The sequence below is a fragment of the Brienomyrus brachyistius genome, chromosome 9 (genome assembly GCF_023856365.1).
Source record: "Brienomyrus brachyistius isolate T26 chromosome 9, BBRACH_0.4, whole genome shotgun sequence".
Classification (NCBI taxonomy): domain Eukaryota; kingdom Metazoa; phylum Chordata; class Actinopteri; order Osteoglossiformes; family Mormyridae; genus Brienomyrus; species Brienomyrus brachyistius.
Window position 1 is genome coordinate 25474332 of NC_064541.1, and position 19877 is coordinate 25494208.

The 19877-nt window shown below is 49.9% G+C and overlaps 1 protein-coding gene across 5 annotated transcripts; it reads left to right on the forward strand.

Moving 5' to 3' along the window:
- The first annotated feature begins 320 nt into the window (after positions 1-320).
- LOC125748419 (chondroitin sulfate proteoglycan 5-like) lies at positions 321-19100 on the forward strand. 5 transcript variants are annotated; one of them, XM_049024486.1, is made up of 7 exons: positions 321-1096; positions 6447-7392; positions 11099-11287; positions 13880-14033; positions 15877-15933; positions 17269-17388; positions 18835-19100. In XM_049024486.1, exons 1-7 carry the CDS (start codon positions 988-990, stop codon positions 19003-19005), a joined length of 1746 nt encoding a protein of 581 aa, XP_048880443.1. In that variant the 5' UTR covers positions 321-987; the 3' UTR covers positions 19006-19100. The 5 variants fall into 5 exon arrangements, with proteins under 5 accessions (XP_048880443.1, XP_048880442.1, XP_048880444.1 ...); XM_049024485.1 differs by having other exon boundaries at positions 329-1096; positions 13877-14033; XM_049024487.1 differs by having other exon boundaries at positions 331-1096; positions 13877-13955.
- Positions 19101-19877: the final 777 nt, after the last annotated feature.

The following is a 19877-nucleotide window of genomic DNA, read 5'->3' on the forward strand; positions in this document are numbered from 1 at the left end:
ATCACGGCATCCCGGGGGGGGGGGGGGGGGGGGTTCAAAAGACCCGCCGTCTTTCCTTTTTCCTATTGTTAGTTTGTCGGTCTTTTTTAAATCGTCGCTGGACCTACTCCTCCGTCTTGCGCTGTTGGCTGGATATGATAGAGCAGCAGCCCCCACCCTGCGATTCACACACGGTGTAGAAATGATGATTTCAGAAGATGATAAACTGTCTCTCACGTTTTACTCTATAGATATCTTTGGTTATATGGGAAAACTGCTTTATATATAAAGGATGGGTGTTAGTCTCTCATCGTGTTCTCGTTTTTCAACTCTACAGTCTCACATAACTCAAGGATTATGAACGGAAAAACTACAATTCCATCAGAAATGCGTTAAAGACCGCCTACTCTCTAAACCAGGTTCCCAGCATTGCGTTTAAAGACCACCAAAACTACCTTCCCCCCAGAACTTGCGTTATAAATTCATCTTCAACTCGGACCATCCTCCCAAATAAATGCGTTAAAAGCGTCCGAGCGTGCGCACAAGACGCGATAGAGTCGGATGAATAGCAATTTATTGAAAGGAAAAAAAAACCTGGGTGGGGATAGAGGAGTGGGGGTGAGAGAGACGGTGGGAAGCAGAATTCATTTTCTTTCCTTGGACTGTGGGAACTGAGCAGATCGCATCATAACTGGGGGGTCATTTACTATTGTAAAGTATAGGAGCAGCTTTTCTAATCTAAGCCGCGGCGCTTATGCACCTTGACAAGTCGCCTGACAGCAGCAATGGAACCGTAGAAAGCCGTTATAAAAATAAATAAAATCAGACTAAATACACTAACGGACAGAGAGCGACACATCAGCGCGGAATAAACATGGAAAATCTGTGACCAGGAGCAAACACGAAAAGGATTTAACACTTCATAAAGCCCCTTAGGCTTGATTTTAAAACACCCGGTTTCCATTCGAAAGGGATTTATCTTTTTTTCCTGAGCTTTTTGATACACCGATGAAGTCAAGCATGGATGGCAGACAGACGTGGGTCTTCTCCGGGTACCGCGGCTTGCTGATGCTGTCAGCCTCCTTGGTTCTGCACTTGATGGCATTTTGCGCACATGGTAAGGAAAATGCGCCTTATTTACCGCCCACACCGAGCAATCCCACGGGCGGCGTTAACAGCCGGCATGGGGGCTCCTATATAAACGCTCTTTGCACGGATGTAGGTTAGGCGACGTTTAAGTACTTTACTCCACTGATGGCACCTTTTGTGTGGATCACTCGTTTCGGGCGCAGCTGAAAATATTATTTTATCCGGCATACATAAATCCCATTCAGTTATCAATTATAATGATTGAATGGTGGCTTAAAAACTTGCTTTGACCCCCCCCTCCCTTTCCATAAAGCGAGAGCTATAATTTCCTGGGGGTGGCACGGTGGCGGTTTTGAAGCACCGGACGCATTCCGACACAGGCGGGCAAAGAGGTGAAACACAAAGCCGGGCTCCCTGGAGCAGCCGCGGCTCCCTGGAGGAATGACGGCTCCGCACAAAAGCGGGATTAAGGTCGCTGTCCTGATCTGAATAATTCATGCTTTTCTCGCATAGTCGTCTGGGGATGTCGAAAGCGTTGCGTGTCTTTTCCAAGGATCCGAGGTGCGTTTGCTTTACCTGCACCTCCGTGCAGCAGGTGCGTGTCTCACAGAGGGTGTATATGCGCTTATGGACGCCCACAAGGTTCTCATATAATACTCGTAGCCCGGGTGCGAGAAAACGGCATATCGAAGTCTCCCGGATAGTCGTCCCTGTGGGTTGGGCTCAGCATTGTTAATTGGGTGGATATCTCGGTGGATAACATTTTTCAGCCCTCCATGATGGAGAACGGACGGATGCAACGAAGCGACGGACCGATTCGATGACACACAAAAAAACGCCAATATTACTGGGCTCTGTCCGCCCCCTAATAAGGAAGAGTATCAGGTTCACAGAGTAGTATTTCATTACTTATAGCCTTTGAGACTGACCGACTGACCGACTAGACGAAGGTCCTCTGTGATCGGCTCCTCGCCGAAGCCCTAGGGAGTCCGGACCTGCAGCGCCTATTTCGGTAATCCATCTGTCTCGGAGCCCCGTTTCCTGCGCATTGACGCCCAGAAACAGGAGAGCCGGGCGTGATGAAGTCACCGAATCATTATATGTGAGCTTAGAAATACTGAAATATGTAAGCTGTTCATTTATGCGATATACATGGATTATATTAGAAATGTAGGCAGTGTAGCCAAAGGTTCTCGGTGCACGGTGTGAATGCTTGGTTGTGATTTATGGCAGTAAAAATGCAGGGTGACGTTCTAAAGAGCACTGCAACACTTATCCAGGGTGTGACTGTCACCATTTGGTCACGGTTCATGTGTGGGTCTTCTCCATGCCCCTCGTTTGTTCTCAGTCAGGTGTGAAAAGCAGAATGTGAAAACCGCATGCAAGGTGCAGGCTCAGCCTGGGTGTAGCTCCATGGTTGCAGAAATCCCTGCTGCCCCAGCAGTTGTTGTGCCACAGTAACCCCGTAATGAGCCGCTGGACGCCATACAGCCGTACTGTTCTACCCTCAACCTTGTGAGACACGTGTGAGCAGAAAAGCCTGCAGTGGCCCCTCCTACCCTTTCCCTCTTTTCCCCTCTTCAGACCCTGATAGGTCAAAGTCTTTGCCTAGCTTACAGATTTAATACTTACGTAGCTCAGTATTTCATGACATGTTGCAGGTTACAGTGTGGGGGAGGGGCGATTGATTTGCATTGGCTGCAGAGCCCCCCGTCAGTCCTATCTGTCTGAGAGCCTCAAATGGGCTGTTGGAACTTGTCCCCTGATGTCCCACAGTCCCGTCAGTAATGTCACTGAACCTGACAGCTTCTCAGCCATTCACTGCCTAGTGAAAAGGCAGCAATTAAGGGCCCAGGGGCCCCGGGGTTATAGGCCAATGGCTCTGAGTGCCTTTCCACACAGATGTTTCAGAAATCAAGCAATGATTTTAATATAAGCCCATCCTTACAAGGCGGAGTGAGGCCAGGAGATGCATGAAGAGGCTGTGAGTGAGGGCACTAGCACTGCACATCAGCAGTGACATCTGGCTGTTGTACCATATATTGATTTGATGGGAGTCAATCCAGGGAAAATCACATAGGAATCAATGACAACAGAATGCACCTCATAAGCCATGCGATCGGCTTGGTTTGCCGAGTCCCTACAGCTAACAACGAACATCGCGGATCCCACCGTCAGTCTGGTTTGTGTCTCAGTAGAATACTGAGCAGGCAAACATTTCCATGGCCTGAGCGTCACCCGTTAAATCCTCTCTCTTGGTCTCTTTGTACAGTTACTGTCGCTGTGTAGGATTCAGTTGCTTGGGAGACATTCATACAGGAGGTGGGTTTCACTGGTGGTCTGCAGGGTGGGCTGCAGTTTGATCTGCCTCAGCTTCCAGTGGCTTGGTTGTAGTTATTCTTTAGCTGGATAGCAAATCACCTGTTTGGTGTTTCAGGTCTGACTAATATAAATCTGCTGAACTCCAGTCTTTTAGAACTGGGTCAGGATCCACTGCCCTGCTCCGTGGAAGATTTATTAAAGGTTACGCTGCTGACGTGGCCCTACTTCCAAGCCGAGTCGGAAGTGTGAGTAACCCAAACTGGTGGGGTCACTGTCACCTGATTGGTCAAAATGCAGGGAGATTCCGGGGACCTGCGTTATCATGCATGGAGTATCTGATAGGAAAAGGGCATATTCTACATTTTATTAATTCTTAGTAGTTTTGCACATGTATGGATACATTCCTGATGACTCAGAAGTCGAAAATTTCCAACCCCCTACTTAAAGAAAGTACTAGAAAACAGCTGAACGGAATGTATTTGTAATGTGAATTTACGCGTGAGAATGCTAATTCCACTAGCGTTTGATGCTAATATAAGACGACGATTCTCTCAGACTTGCTACCGGATAGTAGCACATCGTAAATCAGTACAGTAGAGGAATTACTTTCCCAAACAACGGTTATCTTGAGGTCTTCCTCCTTAACTAATACTCTTCCTGCTTGTCCAAACTTCCAGTTTCGACTTGATCCAGCCCTATCCAGACAGGTCCATTTCAGTCCAACTGATTGTGTCCATGCAGGGAGGCTGTATCAATACCTACACTGCAAGAGCCTCTGCTCGTTACCATGGCCACACTTCCCGCCTCCATCCTGCCACCTGTTGAGCAGAGAAATGAAAGCGTTTACTGCCAGAGAGTGAACGTGTTGAGTACAAATGAAGGCAGAAGGCATCAGAATGAATCTGAATGCAAAACGGTGGAAGAATTATCAAAACACTGTGTGCAGTCAACCAGGAGGTTAATCTTTGTATGCAGCGGTTATGTTGTGTGTGTGTGTGTGTGTGTGTGTGTGTGTCCATGCGTGTGTCCATGTGTGTGTCTGAATGTGTGTGCATTTCATGTATCTAAATCTACATCTCTGCATTTAGTTCCATCGATTTGAAGTATTTTATTGGTAGGTGGTCTTAGATGAAGGTGGTCTTGATTTTCAGTTTTGACTATAAAAGAGGTTAATTTCTGTCCCTTTTGTTGGTCCATCCTGTGCCTATTCCTGCTTCTTTCAGCGCTTCCTCCATTTTCCATTTTCTTTGCATCATGAACAGTTCATAATGCTACCAAGGACTAAGCTGCATTGCACATTCACTCAGAGGTACCTTCTGCTTAAGGGGTTGTAAAGTGAGATCACCACCCCAGCATGGTCAACTGACAAGCATCTGTCTCAGGAAGGAGAACAGTTATCTGTTGGTGGATACTTGGGTGCCCTCCTCTGACTGTCGTTACATATCCTCACACTCTGTCCTCTTCTCCTCTTCCTTCTCTGCCTTTATTTTTCCCCTTAACCCCCCTATCTCTCATGCCTCGTTTCCACCAACCCGATGCCAGACTGGAACTAATTCTGTGCGTTTCCACCACAAAAACATTGGCGCTGAGCCAGAAAAAATGGCACTATCTCGTCACTACATTAAAGTTGGTCTCAGAATTTGGAACCAGCACCAGCTTTGTGCTTGTGGAAATGAGGCATCAGTCTTTCCCTCTCCTTTCCCCCGTGCTACTCAGGCTAGGTTTATCTGAGCTTGTTGGACTTGAGGTTCAGACTCCCCCTGGTGACTGAGCGGCCCCTAACTTCTCCTCGACTTTCCTACAGAGTCTTTGAGGCTCCAGCTCAAATGGCTCCTTTGTTTGTCTCTGTCTAACATTTTATGGAGTGGATGTCAGTACTTAGAACTTAAAAGCTGCTGGTTTAACCTGCTGCTCTGTCCGTACCGCACGTCTGTGTTCCTGTGTTTTCAGGGCAATGATCTCGTTCCACAGAAGCATTGCGGGCAGCTGCCTGTGCCACTGAGAAAAATGCTGAAATAATTCTCACTTCGGCATGTGGTAGCATGACCAGTCGGGGTACTGTGAGCACGGTGGGCGCTGTGCGCGCTGTGAATGGAGGAGCCGATGTCGCCTCCGCATGCGAGCAGACTGAGGTGTGGAATCCCATGTCATGTGATGTGCTTTCCCCTAACTTCATTATCCCGAATCCCCAGACATGCATTAAAGTGAAATTTTGGCTTGTAATTTCTGTAATTGCTGGTGGTTGACATTATTACAATTTTATTGATCCCATGGGCACATTTTTGGTTATTCAACAGCATTAGCGAAATAAATAACAGCACTATAACTGAAATAAATAACAGCACTATAACTGAAATAAATAACAGCATTATAACTGAAAATCTTTGCACATCTGTCTGTGATTCAACTTTTCACGTCTTTGATTGTACCCACATGCCATCTCTATATTTAATGAAATGCGAAACGTCTGATGCTGACTGCCTTCCTGATGAAAGGTGAAGGAAGTGAACAGCTCTTTTCTAATGATTTATTTCTTTATTCTACTGATAAGCTGGTTCCTTGTGCTTAAGGACGGAGCCACAGCCCAAAACACAACTCAGCCGGTAAAATAAAATGCTCCGATTTCTGCTGAACTCTGAAATGAAGGGCTGCTTGCTTGCAGGCCAGTTCCCCAGTTATGAACATGCTCCGGTGAGAACTGAAGTCGTCTTCACACACGGTCTCACCGTCCTCTCCCAGGTCACCAAACATGCGCCGAAGATGCAGCACTGCCCAGATTTTATAACACACATCCATGGCAGCTGGGAAGAAAATGGGATTGAAAACGGCCAAATGAGTGAAGCATGTTATTTCATGATGTTAAAAGGGGGCTGATGTCTCCTGCTCGCAAGTGTCGCATGTGTGTTGTAACTAGAAAATAATGTGCCATAGAAGATGCAGTAAATGCAACACGTGCATTAAATTTATATGCAGTGTCTTTGTGGTTTTCTGCGATGTGGTTCTGCATGAGTTACTGGGAGAGACTTTTCTGATCGTATGTGTTTCTATGACCACAGGGAGCTCCATAAGGACCAATGACACCGAGGCTCCCAACAGGTTGAACTCGTCCTCAGCTTCGCCCCCTAGTGGGCAGCAGATGGACTTGACCCTGGGGGTCGCAGGCTCTGCCCCTCCCATCGCCCCATTGCACAAGCCACAAGGTAGCAGCGACCTGGGCAGTGGCATCAGCCAGGATTCAGCAGAGCTGGACCAAGTTCTGGATGCAGGAGTCAACACTCTATTCCTCCCTCCGCCGCGCCCTGGTATTGGTACCAAGGTCAAGCTGGACTTCCAGGACATGGACGAGCACCAGCACCAGCAGCACACGGACCCTCCCTGGCTCGCGGCCCGGCCCGGCCCAGTCGTGACTGCCACTGTGACCCCGACGACAGCAGCCACCTCTGCCATGTTGGACCTGGATCTCCAGCCTGCCACCACCGCAGTGACCGAGCCTCCAGGTCAGTCCCCCACGCAGCCGGACGTGGTCACCGTGGAATTCTGGGACCTCGGCTCACATCACCGGCACCTGGAGACTGATTCCATCACCGAATCTGCAGCCAATCAGCTACAGGCAGGCGGCACCACCTCCTGGGCCATGTTTGACAACTACGACTACCTCACACCCAGTGACCTCCTGGATGAGAAGAACGAAGTGCTCACAGATACAAGCGATAGTACCACCGTGGAAGATCAAGACATCATGATCTCCACCACCACCAGTAGTTCCTTCGACTACCATGCCGTGAGCTCCACCGTACCCGATGACGCAATGATCAGCGGGCCTCATGAAGATGAACAGCCGCCTCCAGCCCCAGGATTGGTGGACTCCGTCAACGGGTCAGGCTGCGGGCCCGGGTACACGCGCCACAATGCCACCTGCCGCTCGCTCTGCGACTTCCTTCCCAGCTACTGCTTCAACGGGGGGCAGTGTTACCTAGTGGAAGGGACGGGGGCTTTCTGCAGGTGAGAGCGCTGCAGCAGGCCCTGCCTGCTGAAAACGGTCCAACGGTCCAACAGCATGATCTGCATTAGATTTCCGGTCATCATGATTAAAAATCCAGCTCCGAGAACCTGACTGTATGTCTTCACTGAAAACACGCCAGCATTGTATAGGGACTACTCCAAAAACCTACTGTCACAGAACCCAGAAAAAGAACACTGCCAAAAAGGGTGTTGCAGTGTGTAGAGGAGACCGTGGGGGAGGGTGTATACAGGCACCTGTGCTCTGGCACCAGTGGCGGAGCCAGAAAATTGCCAGTGGGGTGGCCAGGGTGGGACCAGAGGTCATTCTGTGGCGGCACATAAATCTAAACATGAATATAAGGCATATAGAAAATAAAGGGATGTTTAAGGTACCTAAACACTATAACTCCACATTGTTTATAGTCCAGGCAGTGGTGGAATGATCAAATACACATTTAATTTGTCAGTTTCTAGCAGTTAAGGTAACAACCTTACAATAAGTACAGGATTCCCAGCCTCCTGCATGCCTCCTGTTCTCAGAGCACATGTTTAGCTCAGCAGCGCCGTGAGCTTATTCTATATCAGTTTATCATCAGGGACACAGAGAAACAGTTACAGGATAAAAGTCTGATTTAATCAAAATGTAAATACAATGGGGGTGGCAAATGGGGTGGTCAGGTTTCAGTCTGGGGGGCCACGGTCAACCCATAACACCCCCCAGATCCACGTATGCCTGCCACACTGGTGACATCATCCAATCCTGCCACACTAGTGACGTAATCCAATCCTGCCACTTTTGAACATGGAAATAAGAAAGCTGCATCATTCCTGCTTCCGAATGAGGCTGAATGGCATAGAGATGGTTATGGAGAGGGTCGGAAAGTGCAGCCTGCCTAACAGACCCCTGCAGATTCTGAGATTCATGATAATACACAAACCCTAGCAATAACCTGTCTGGCTTTAAGAGGCTGACTCTCTGCAGTTCAGTGTGGAACAGTTTGGCTGAGGAAGTTGTCATATCAGTCTAACGTATGGCAGCTTTAAAGCTTGCACTGTGATGTCGTGCCAGATATTTCAGCATCAGGCCATCCGCAGCACCTACCTCCCTGCAGCGTTAAATGTCGCACCTGCATCATTACAGCCTCTTTCAATGCACCCAGTTCACACCAGAAAAAAGACATGAATGTCTAATTCGACATGCAAATGCTTGCCTTGATTCACCAGCTAACTGATGCTCCCATACTTGTCAGGCAGTCTTGGGTTGCATTGGTAGTTTGAAGATGCATCCAGCTGCCAAAATATGTGGAGGTATAGAACTGACAGTCATATATTGGTAGACCAGGGGAAGATAGAGACCGAATGTCATAACTCCCACCATCGTCTTTGCCTCGTGTTGATTAACAGCCACGTAGTGTGAGTAACTAACACACATGGTCATGTGCCCTGAGTAACTGACACGCATGATCCTGTGCCCTGAGTAACTGACACACATAGTCCTGTGCCCTGAGTAACTGACACACATGGTCCTATGCCTTGAGTAACTGACACTCACGATCCTGTGCCTTGAGTAACTGACACACACGATCCTGTGCCCTGAGTAACAGGTTGCGTGTTTCCTAGTGCCCTAGAATCCTTGTTCGATGTCCTGTGATTCCACTGAGAACTCGTGTCTCACCTGTATTTCATTGTCTTTAAATTAGAGGAGTTAGTTTTCAATGTTCTCCCTAAATGTAGTCATGTTCTCTCTCAGATCCTTCCCCTGCTCCTGAACCATGATCATTAATTTTCTCTTTCTTTTTTACTCTCCACCTTTTTCTGTTATTGGTGAGTCATATTTGTTCCCAGCAGAACCTGTAGTAGATACACACACAGCATTTAGGACAGAAAAGAACAACTTGAATATCTAGAAATTTCGAATATCTAGAGAATTCTGAAAGGTAAGGCCGAAGTGCAGGGCTCTGTCCCACCTGTCCGTCAGGTGTGTGTGTGCATGAGCTGCTGAGCTGCACAGAAACATCAGTGCAGCCAAGAACAGAGAGGAAATACTGCTGTAAAAAAAAGGTCTTTAAAATTCCTGGCTGTTTTTCTTTCCATAATCTGATAGCGATAGCACGTCGCATATGGGGGTGAGGTGAGCGCAGGCAACCGGGACTGAGCCGCCTCCAGCTTGGCACAGAGCTTCTGCCTGCTAATCTGCTCCCGTCTGCTTTGCAGGGGTGAAGGATTGGGGGGGGCGGGGGGGGGGGATGGGGGGGGGGGGGGGGGAGAGAACGCAAAGCTCCCGAGCTGTTCTCTTTTTGAAAAGAAAGGAGCTGAATTTGAGCGAGAGAGAAAGTGTAAGGAAATGGCATAAAAATGATTCAGACCAGCCTGTATTTGCCAGCATGGAAAGGCATGTAGAGAAGCCAAACTGGAGTCCCTGCTGAGGGCACTGGCTGGAGGGGGCGTAGCACGCTGGCGCTGCCATAACGAAGATGGGTTTGGGCCTTGGTAGCTTTCACTGAGTGCTACGTCATTAACTTCTCCATCAGATGTAGCCTCAGTCACATCAACACTGTCCTTATTACTGTTGCAGTCTTGGGCAGCTGCAACAGACAGTCATAGACACTGAATGCAGTCTAGCACAAAGCACATAGAACCCACTGTACACAAAACGCCAGGTTCTGTAGTCTTCAATATAATGCAAACCATCAAGTTCTTTGGAACACTACAATAAATAAATACAAGTTTCTATAGAACACTGTAAGACATGAACCTATGGGTTCCATTGAACACATAAACACAGAGGTTCTATGGAATGTTGTAACACATATGCACCTGGTTCTGTAGAACACTGTAAGACAAAAACACAGGGTTCCCTAGCACATCATAACATATAAGCAGAGTTCTACTGAAAACTACGAAATAAGTTACATAGGATTATGTAACAAATAAATACTACATTCTATAGAACTGCAAGAAATAAACAAGGCGTTCAAAGCCATGGATGCAATATAGGGATATGCCAGGTGTATCTCCGTTTTAAATGGTATTTGTTCCAAATGCAGGAATTACAGTAAATTAGCGTTTCATCGTTTCATGTCTTATGTCTTTCTGTGTATGTGATTCAGCAGGACCCTGAATGTACACATTGCAGGACGGATGTGACTCTTTTCAGTCCCATGTGACACACAGCAGTAAGAGCTTTGCCGTGGGACCTTGCATGTGCTGCACAATGTGTGTGACCAGAGGTACAATATGTGGGGGAGGGCAGCCATGTCTGTCCTGTGTCACAGTCTCAGTCAGTGAGACACTCCATCTGTTCCTTGGTCTGACCTTCTGCAGCTCCTGCGCTGCAGTCCGCATCCCCTCTGCACCGTCCTAGGCTGCTCATTCTCCCCACAGACAGATGTAAGATGAAATGGCTAATAAGGAGGTAGCAAGTCAGGGCGATGCCTCGTCAAGCCTGTTTTCATTTCCCATGTGTCTGATACTTTTGACTGACATCAGAACATCACCGGGGAATTTAGTGTGTCATGGCATAATGTAGAGCAGGCAGGATGGAGTTGGTTGTGATACTGTGTCTGAATTAACCAGCTCCTCCTGCCCGCTGTGGTCTTCTCGTCTCTCTCTCACATTCCTTCTGGGGGCTCTCCATTCCGGACCCGTCTTCGCTTCCTCCCAATAAAGCTCTTTATTCCTTCCCCCTGAAATCTCCCGCCCGCAGGTGCAGTGTACAGGACTACATCTGGCACAAAGGCTCCCGGTGCGAGTCGGTGGTGACAGAGTTCCAGGTGATGTGCATGGCAGTGGGTGTGGCTGCGCTCACGGTGCTCCTCCTCTTCATGGTCACCGTGTGCTTTGCCAAGAAGCTACACCTGCTTAAGATGGAGAACCGCAAGCTGCGGAGGCGCAGGTCAGTGGGAGGGCGGAGTGGGGTAGGGGGGTGAGGTAAGAGGGGGGGAGGAGGAGAGAAGTGCTGGTTGGTGTACTTGAATGTTGCTGATTTTGATTTAGATTCATGGATCCACGTGTTTGTGTGTTGCGACTGCCTGCGTGTCTGCTTGCATGTCTGTCTGCGTGTCTGCTTGCATGTCTGTCTGCGTGTCTTCCTGCGTGTCTGCCTGCGTGTCTGCATCTGTGCTTTCATGCATCGTTGCGCACATATGTATATTTACAGAGATGAAGGTGGTATACAGGACACTTAGTGGCTACCATGCTATCCACCCTTACCCTGAGAGCCCACAGAGTGTGTCTCAGCAATGTGATGTCATCATCTCCAAATGAAAGTAGGACATTCTGATGGGAGAGGAGGAGGAGGGGCTGACCTACATACAGATGTGCTGCTTGGGGGGGGGGGGGGGGAGACAGAAACAGGCAGGACAAAAAATCCAGACAGAGTACAACTGAGGCGAAAGAAGGAGGAAAATGTGTGTGTGGGTGTGTGTGTGTGCATGCGTGCGGGTGCTTGTGTGCTCGGCCGATAAGGCTGCTGAACACATCACTGTCCCACTGCTAGCCTCCCACCAAGGAAGGGAGAGACGGCAGCGACAAAGACGAAAAAGGACAAAGGAAAAGAGAAGGAAAGATGTCAGCTTTACTGCAGTCTTCTAAAATTACCGTTTGAAACCTGTGCTAGCTGCACTTTGGACAGGAACATGGCACCGACAAGTTAAAACAGATGGCTTGTGTGCGGGTTTGTGTGTGTGTGTGCCTGTGTGTGTGTGTGTGTGTGTGTGTGTGAGAGAGAGAGAGAGAGAGAGAAAGAAAGGGAGACAGAGAGAAAGAGGGACAGAGAGTGTGTGTGGATGCCTTTAACTGTGTCACCCCTGAGTCATGCAACGTAGTTTAGGAAACAGCAGCATGTGGCCAGGAGGGAGAGCGATTCCAGGCCCAGTGGGTTACTATTATGTTTGTAAATGCGTGCAAGCACACACCCATCGCACGCACACACACATCGCATATACACACCCATCGCACGTACACACCCATCGCACGTACACACCCATCGCACGCACACACACATCGCATATACACACCCATCGCACGTACACACCCATCGCACGTACACACCCATCGCACATACACACCCACGCACGTACACACCCATCGCACGCACACACCCATCGCACGTACACACCCATCGCACGCACACACCCACGCACGCACACACCCATCGCATATACACACCCACGCACGTACACATCCACACGTACACACCCACACACGTACACACCCACACACGTACACACCCATCGCACGCACACACCCATCGCACGTACACACCCATCGCATATACACACCCACGCACGTACACACCCATCGCACGCACACACCCATCGCACGTACACACCCATCGCACGCACACACCCATCGCATGTACACACCCATCGCACGCACACACCCATCGCATGTACACACCCATCGCACGCACACACCCATCGCACGTACACACCCACACGTACACACCCACGCACGCACACACACACGTGCAGGATGCCGGTCACAAGAAGCTGACAAACATGCATAGCAGCACACATACATAGATAGACAGGCAAAATCACACACCAAACACAGATGCTCACACAGCATTGTGGATTAAAATCAAACTAGAGGTGATCAGCCAATCAGAACTTGTCATAAACCGTTGCTTTGCCTCAAATTGTCAGGGCATGATGGTATGCAAATGTGTTGAACTCTGGACCATCCATCCATCCATTTTCCAAACCGCTTATCCTACTGGGTCGTGGGGACTCTATAATGTAAAATGTACCAGTTCCTCCTAGACAGCCCTCGCCACTTAACTATCTGTATGTATCTGTCTGAATGATCTCTTTCTGTCTATTGGTGCTTGTGTGTATGTGCTTTACTGTGTCTGTGTATGAGTGTCTGTCTTTGTCTCCGAGTTATTTTCCTGTATACATGCCTGTCTGTCTGTGTGTGCCTGTGCTTCTCTGCCTGTCTGTCTGTCTGTCTGTGTGCTGTCTGTCTGTGTGTGCCTGTGTGCTTCTCTTTCTGTCTGTCTGCCTGTCTGCCTGCCTGTCTGTCTGTGTGTGCCTGTGTGCTTCTCTTTCTGTCTGTCTGTCTGTGCCTGTGTGCTTCTCTTTCTGTCTGTCTGTGTGTGCCTGTGTGCTTCTCTTTCTGTCTGTCTTTTGGAGTGTGTGCCTGTGTACTTCTTTGTCTGTCTGTCTGTCTGCCTGTCTGTCTTTTGCAGTGTGTCTCTGTGCTTCTCTGCCTGTCTGTCTGTCTGTCTGTCTGTGTGCTGTCTGTCTGGGTTATTTTCGCACTAATGCTTGCCTTTCTTGCCTTCCCCCCTGCTTCTGTCATCTCGGACACCCCTTGACCACCCACACACCTCCTCTCGTCTCACTTTGTCCTCTTTTCTCTCACCTCCTTATGATTCCATTCTTCCCTCTTCCCACTCTCTCTTCTCACATACATGATTCGTCTTGAAACACCTCCCCCTCTCTCCCTTCTCCTTTCTTTTTCTTGTCTCCTCCAACAGCAGTAAGTATCGTCCTGCCTCGGAGCAGCACAATGATAATTTCTCATTGTCCACCATTGCTGAGGGCTCCCACCCAAATGTAAGGAAACTTTGTGACACGCCTCCCAACCCTCCTAATGTCCGTGCTTTGGCTTACTATGATAACATTATCTGTCAGGTAACGTGTTTCACTCTCTCTATCCTTCTCCCCTCTTCCCTTGGTCTGCATGCACCTGAATATTACCCCGGGGGGGGGGGGGGGTGGTGGGGTGATGGAGACTGGGGGGGATTCTCTTCCTAGGAATAGCTGTACCATTGCATAGCAACAGCAGCGAAGAGCTGCGCTGAGGACAGACCCACGTAACAGAGCAATTTGCACAGATGTGTCTGCCTATGGACATGGAGTAGGTGCATGCCTGACTGTGTGTCTGCCTATGGACATGGAGTAGGTGCACGCCTGACTGTTTGTGTGTCTGCCTATGGACATGGAGTAGGTGCACGCCTGACTGTTTGTGTGTCTGGATCCTCTACTCCTCACATTCACTACAGGGGCACCAAACCATCAGGTAACACAACGTGGCACCAGTTACACACACGAGCACCGAGGAGCCGAGTGCTGTGTTCCTGTAGATCCTTACTTCACTGCTCCTGCCTAAAGAGGAGAGACCAGCCGTACTTAGCAGGGTGTCGTGTTCAAACCCTGGCTTGTGTCCTTTTTCCGCTCTTACTGTCGGTGTCTCCGGGGAGCATTCGGGGGGGTTGCTGAGCCTTATAAAGCCCTGTGCTGCCCATGAGCTCCCGATTCCCGGGGTTAAAGCAGCGGATGTGGTTTGGTGGTTTCCTGCATCAGGCAGTTTTTGTACTCTGGGTCACTGTCTAAATCTACAACTACAGCCCCTTCCTGATGCTGTTGGTCACAGTTCTACTCCAACACTTGATGCTACTTACTTTTTGGATTATCGAATGTTCAAAACTCGTGCTTTTTGACACAGACAGTAGTAATAATGTAGCACAGCAGGAGCTAAATGACGTCAAAGGGGTAAAGCAGGCCTAAGAGAATCCCACCCTGCCCCCCTCCCCCCCATACCCCCTCCCCCCTTTTCCTTTTCCTGTATGCTCTAGATCGTGTGCATATAAGGCATTGCAACTTGCTTCATGCTTTGTATATTTTTTGCATTATTTTGCACGTTTATCCTGTTAAGTTTGGGTTTAAGGGAGGGAATATTGGGTGGGGGGAAATTGCATATGGGGGGGGGGGGTAATGGGATGAGTGATGGATAAATCTCAGGATAAACATCTGAGATGCAATACCTCTCCACTGTCAGTGGGGGTGCCAGAGAAGCGCCTGGCATTCAAAACACTGGTAAGCATTATGAAGCTACTTTAGCAGCACTAACAAGGGAAGCAGTACATTGTGCTCGGTCTGGTACCTTCAGTGCAGATGATCGGGTCCATAAGCCTCCTGAGTCCATTCACTTATTTGTTCTGCTTATTTGGGGTCCCACAGTTCCAGATGTGCCCAACTGCTTGTGAATCAAGATTTATGACACATTTAATACACAGTGTGATGCTGTTCGTCAGCCTGGGCTCAGAAAGCACACGGGTATTATGACGCTGATGCTCACCCACGCTAACCGGCGCTACGCAGCACTAACCTCAGCTGTAGGGCAAATGCCAAAAGATATGGCTGCATAAACTCTCCAAACCCTAAACTATTTCACCAGGCTGTGGTAAGGAACTCAGTGAACCTACGGGCCTCTTGCCCTTGTCCTTTTTCTGAAGGTCACCATCTTATAGGTGATGACATGTTGGGTACAGTAAGCCGCCTCTAACCTGATTCTCCTACCACCCCCCCTAACTGGCTCACACCTATTCTTGCTCCAGGCCCCAGCCCTACATTGCTTCCTCCCTCCGTCTCGCTGAACCTTATCTCTATCTCCTGCTCTTACTCTCAACAAGAAGATTTTTTTTTCTGAGGTCTATAATCCTCTCCCCAACCCCCCCCCCCCCCCACCACCCAGAAAACCATGAACAGATACACCTGGGAGTGTAAGACCAAAGAGGAGCCCGACGGCGAGGTAAGCAGTACCACCGACGGGAAGCCGTAGCCCAGCAGGTGTCTGCGAGACAGATGCCGAGAGAAGGTCAACCTAGTGCAGGACTATGTAGGTGATGTTGCTAGGCAACCATCGTGTGTAGCGAGATTCTGAGTTCTGCATCCCAGTAGTTTTGCAGTATTGATTATGAGAAAGTGGAGCTTCAGCATGGAAGACAAACGGATGCACAGAGTGCTGGAAAAATACCTCGGCAATCCTACATTAGCGTGACGCCACATTTATTAATGACAGATTAAGCTCAATCGTGTCGAGTAACAGTGACAAAGGTAAAGAAAGTGGAGTCAGCTCTTCCAAAGAAAGAGAAGCATGGAACCAGCTTTATCAGAGGAGATGCCTAATTCCCAAAAACCTTCTCAGAAGGTCTAAGCAGGCATGCAGCTTTGAGTAACAGAGCGTCAGACCAATCAATAGATTTCCATTCAAGTGATTATTCTCCACAACCAGCACTTTGGGACTGAATGGAAGACTTGTGTCCTTCTGGTGCTGAAATCAGTCATACCAGCCGTTCAAAGGATGCTGTGAACATGACCAGAAAAAGCATGTAATGGCCGGCTCTTCCCGTCGGGCTTCTGCTTCTGGGTTTGTTTGGGTCACAGTTACTGGCGCTAATTGCCAGAGATGGATGCGATGACCTCTTTTCGCTTCCCGTGTCCTTCACACTCTGCGTTCAGCCCGGGTTCGGTGGCAGTAACTGCCATGTGTGCCGGCTCAGGTTCATCTCTCTCACGGCTGTCCTGAGCTCTTCCGTCGCTCTCGTCTCTTTTTTCCGTCACAGGATCAAACAGGAAAGGACACAGTGCCTTGTAGTCTGGAGTGGGGGCGTCTCTGGCCGCTGCAGCTCTCCCATACGAGCCGCCCACTCAGATCAGTCCAGGGAGCGTTCAGTTACAGTGTGCAGGAGGAATATGTTCAGTTATCCGTGCTAATAAAGTCGACGTATTGTGTTGCAGGGCACTTAATGCTGTAATGAGAGCTAAACGGCGTTTTCGATTCACCTCCCCGGTCCGGAATTAGATGTCCCTGGTCTGGCTGATATTCCCAGGATACCATCACTAATGGCGAAGGCAGAACGTGCGGGCGAGGATCATTTCCCCTTTTCGGCGTTATCCCCAGTCGTTAGACTCACTGCGCTATGCTGCAAGAAGCTCAAATCTGCTTCTCTGCAGCTCATACTAAAAAAAATGCACTGAAGCATGTACTTCCGTTAGGAGCCAGATATCCCAGGCCACAAGATGTGTTTATGCTGTTTGACCTGTAAATGGAGACTGTGCCAGTTACCCTCGTCCTTCTGTCCAGCCATATGGCGTGCTGCTGCCGTCAGTACAGAGCCCTGCCCAGTGTCTCCATGGCGACCATATGAAGTACAGTCACCTGGGAGACGTACACACAGAGACACAAGCGATCCTCACCTCCACGGTAACTCTCCATGTCTTCCTGTCAACTGGGTAACCCAGCCCTGCTCGGGTAAACCAGCATCATGGCTGATTTGGACAGGTGTCACCTTTGCTGCATTTGGTACCATGACAGATGAAGCAGATTGCGCTCCATTTTATTCCAACACATTAGATATATACATATAGACATTGTCCAGTTTCCATGGATACCATGTGAGTGTGGAAGTTGGTGTCGTGCACATCCCGCTCAGTGGAGGCGGATGTAAGCTGACTCCATCTGCCCTGGGCTTCATGCTGGTGTTGGGGGGGTGGGGGGGGGGGGGTGCTGTGACAGTGTGCTGTGCCGCCCAACCCCCTCTTTTTTATGAACATGACAGAGCTGTCAGCCTGTCACCTCGGTGTCACGTCTATTAGCCATGACGACCTTTTGAGAAAACTGTGACACTTGGACTAACACCTTTCCTTAAAGCGAGGGATTCTGAATTTCAGAAATGATGTCACTCGTGGTACAGACACTGAAGCTGAGTTTGAGAGCGCATGGCGAGCTGCCGCGGCGCGGGGATGCTGCTGGGGGCAGGACAATGACATGTAGGCCTTTTGAATACAACACAGGAGGCGTTTAATTCACACAAAGCCTGCCCCCCCCCCAGTCTCAGGCAATTCACTGGGCACAGAAAGGCCTCATGCTGTTTATCTGACCATCGCAGCTGCAGGCAGAATCCGAAGCATTATTACGCTCCTCTGCAAAATGGCCCAAACACTGGAACACAAGGATGGCTGCAGTGTGGGAGTGTGTGGTGGGTTTGGGATCATGGGGGGGCTGCCTGAGCGTCACAGTGTAGGTCAAAGGTCATGAATCTGCAGTTTTCGAATAGGCTGAGAGCGTCGTGTCCAAAAGACCCTGATAGAAGCGGGGGCAGCGTTTCCCAGGGTGACTCAGTCTGGGAGCCTGAGTCAGTTTTCGTGTTGAGACACAGTCTTGAGGACAGAGCGGTTAATGTGTGAGCGATATGCAGCAGCCCTGCTTACCAGGGCTCTGAGTCCGGCCCGAGTCGGACCCCCTTTCGACATGAATTCAGCATGATAGTCATCACAAGCATTTTGGGGCCAGTGTTCATCCAGGGACAGAAATCACCCCAAAAACAGCAAACAAATGTGAAATTCTGGGATGTACTGCTTATGCCGTCCTTCACAAACAGTAATGCAGACATTCTTATGCTCACGAAAATATAAGTGTGTATCAGACCTTGTTAGTGCTGCAGCTGCTGTCGCATTTTGCTTTTTCAGCTCTATTATGCAAAGGAGCTTTTTTTTTTACTCATTTATGTAGATTAAGATGTTTTGCCTCAGTGATTTAGGTTAATGGTACAACAGCAAGCCCCTAGCGGGGATTTCAGTTTGCTTATCCATCACACTGGTGGGTGAGCAGAACCGTCGGCCATTAGACACTAATGCTGTTACTTTGCAGGATGACCCGAATGCCCAGAACAAGCTGGAGGACCCCGTGAAGGTGCCTCCGCCTAAGGAGGACGAGTCTCTCAATATCCAGAACTCGCTCACCCCCAAGCACGAGAATAACAAGGTGGTGGGTGAGGAGGATTCGGCGGAGGTGAACTCCCTGCAGAACAATATGATGTAGTGCCAGCGGTGCTGTCCCTCTAGCTCCACCCACATCCTGCCTATGCCCCACCTACACCCCACCCATGCCCCACCCACACCCCATCCATGCCCCACCCATGTCCTGCCCACACCCCACCCACACCCCACCCATGCCCTGCCCACACCCCACCCACACCCCACCCATGCCCTGCCCACACCCCATCCATGCCCCACCCATGCCCTGCCCAAAGCCCCTCCATGGCCCACCCATGCCCTCCCCACACCCTATCCATGCCCCACCCATGCCCTGCCCACACCCCACCCATGCCCTGCCCACACCCCATCCATGCCCCACCCATGCCCTGCCCACACCCTATCCATGCCCCACCAATGCCCTGCCCAAAGCCCATCCATGGCCCACCCATGCCCTGCCCACACCCCACCCATGCCCCACCTACACCCCATCCATGCCCCACCCATGCCCTGCCCACACCCCACCCATGCCCTGCCCACACCCCATCCATGCCCCACCCATGCCCTGCCCACACCCCATCCATGCCCCACCCATGCCCTGCCCACACCCTATCCATGCCCCACCAATGCCCTGCCCAAAGCCCATCCATGGCCCACCCATGCCCTGCCCACACCCCCTCCATGGCCCACCCATGCCCTGCCCACACCCCATCCATGCCCCACCCATGCCCTGCCCACACCCCCTCCATGGCCCACCCATGCCCTGCCCACACCCCATCCATGCCCCACCCAGGCCCTGCCCACACCCCACCCAGGCCCTGCCCACACCCACACCTTTCAACTCGTTGCTCCGCCTTTGTAGTCGGGCCCTTACGCCTCTGGCATGCGTTGGTGTACTCTGTAAAAAAAAAGAAAAGGATTTATGAAAAAATATATATG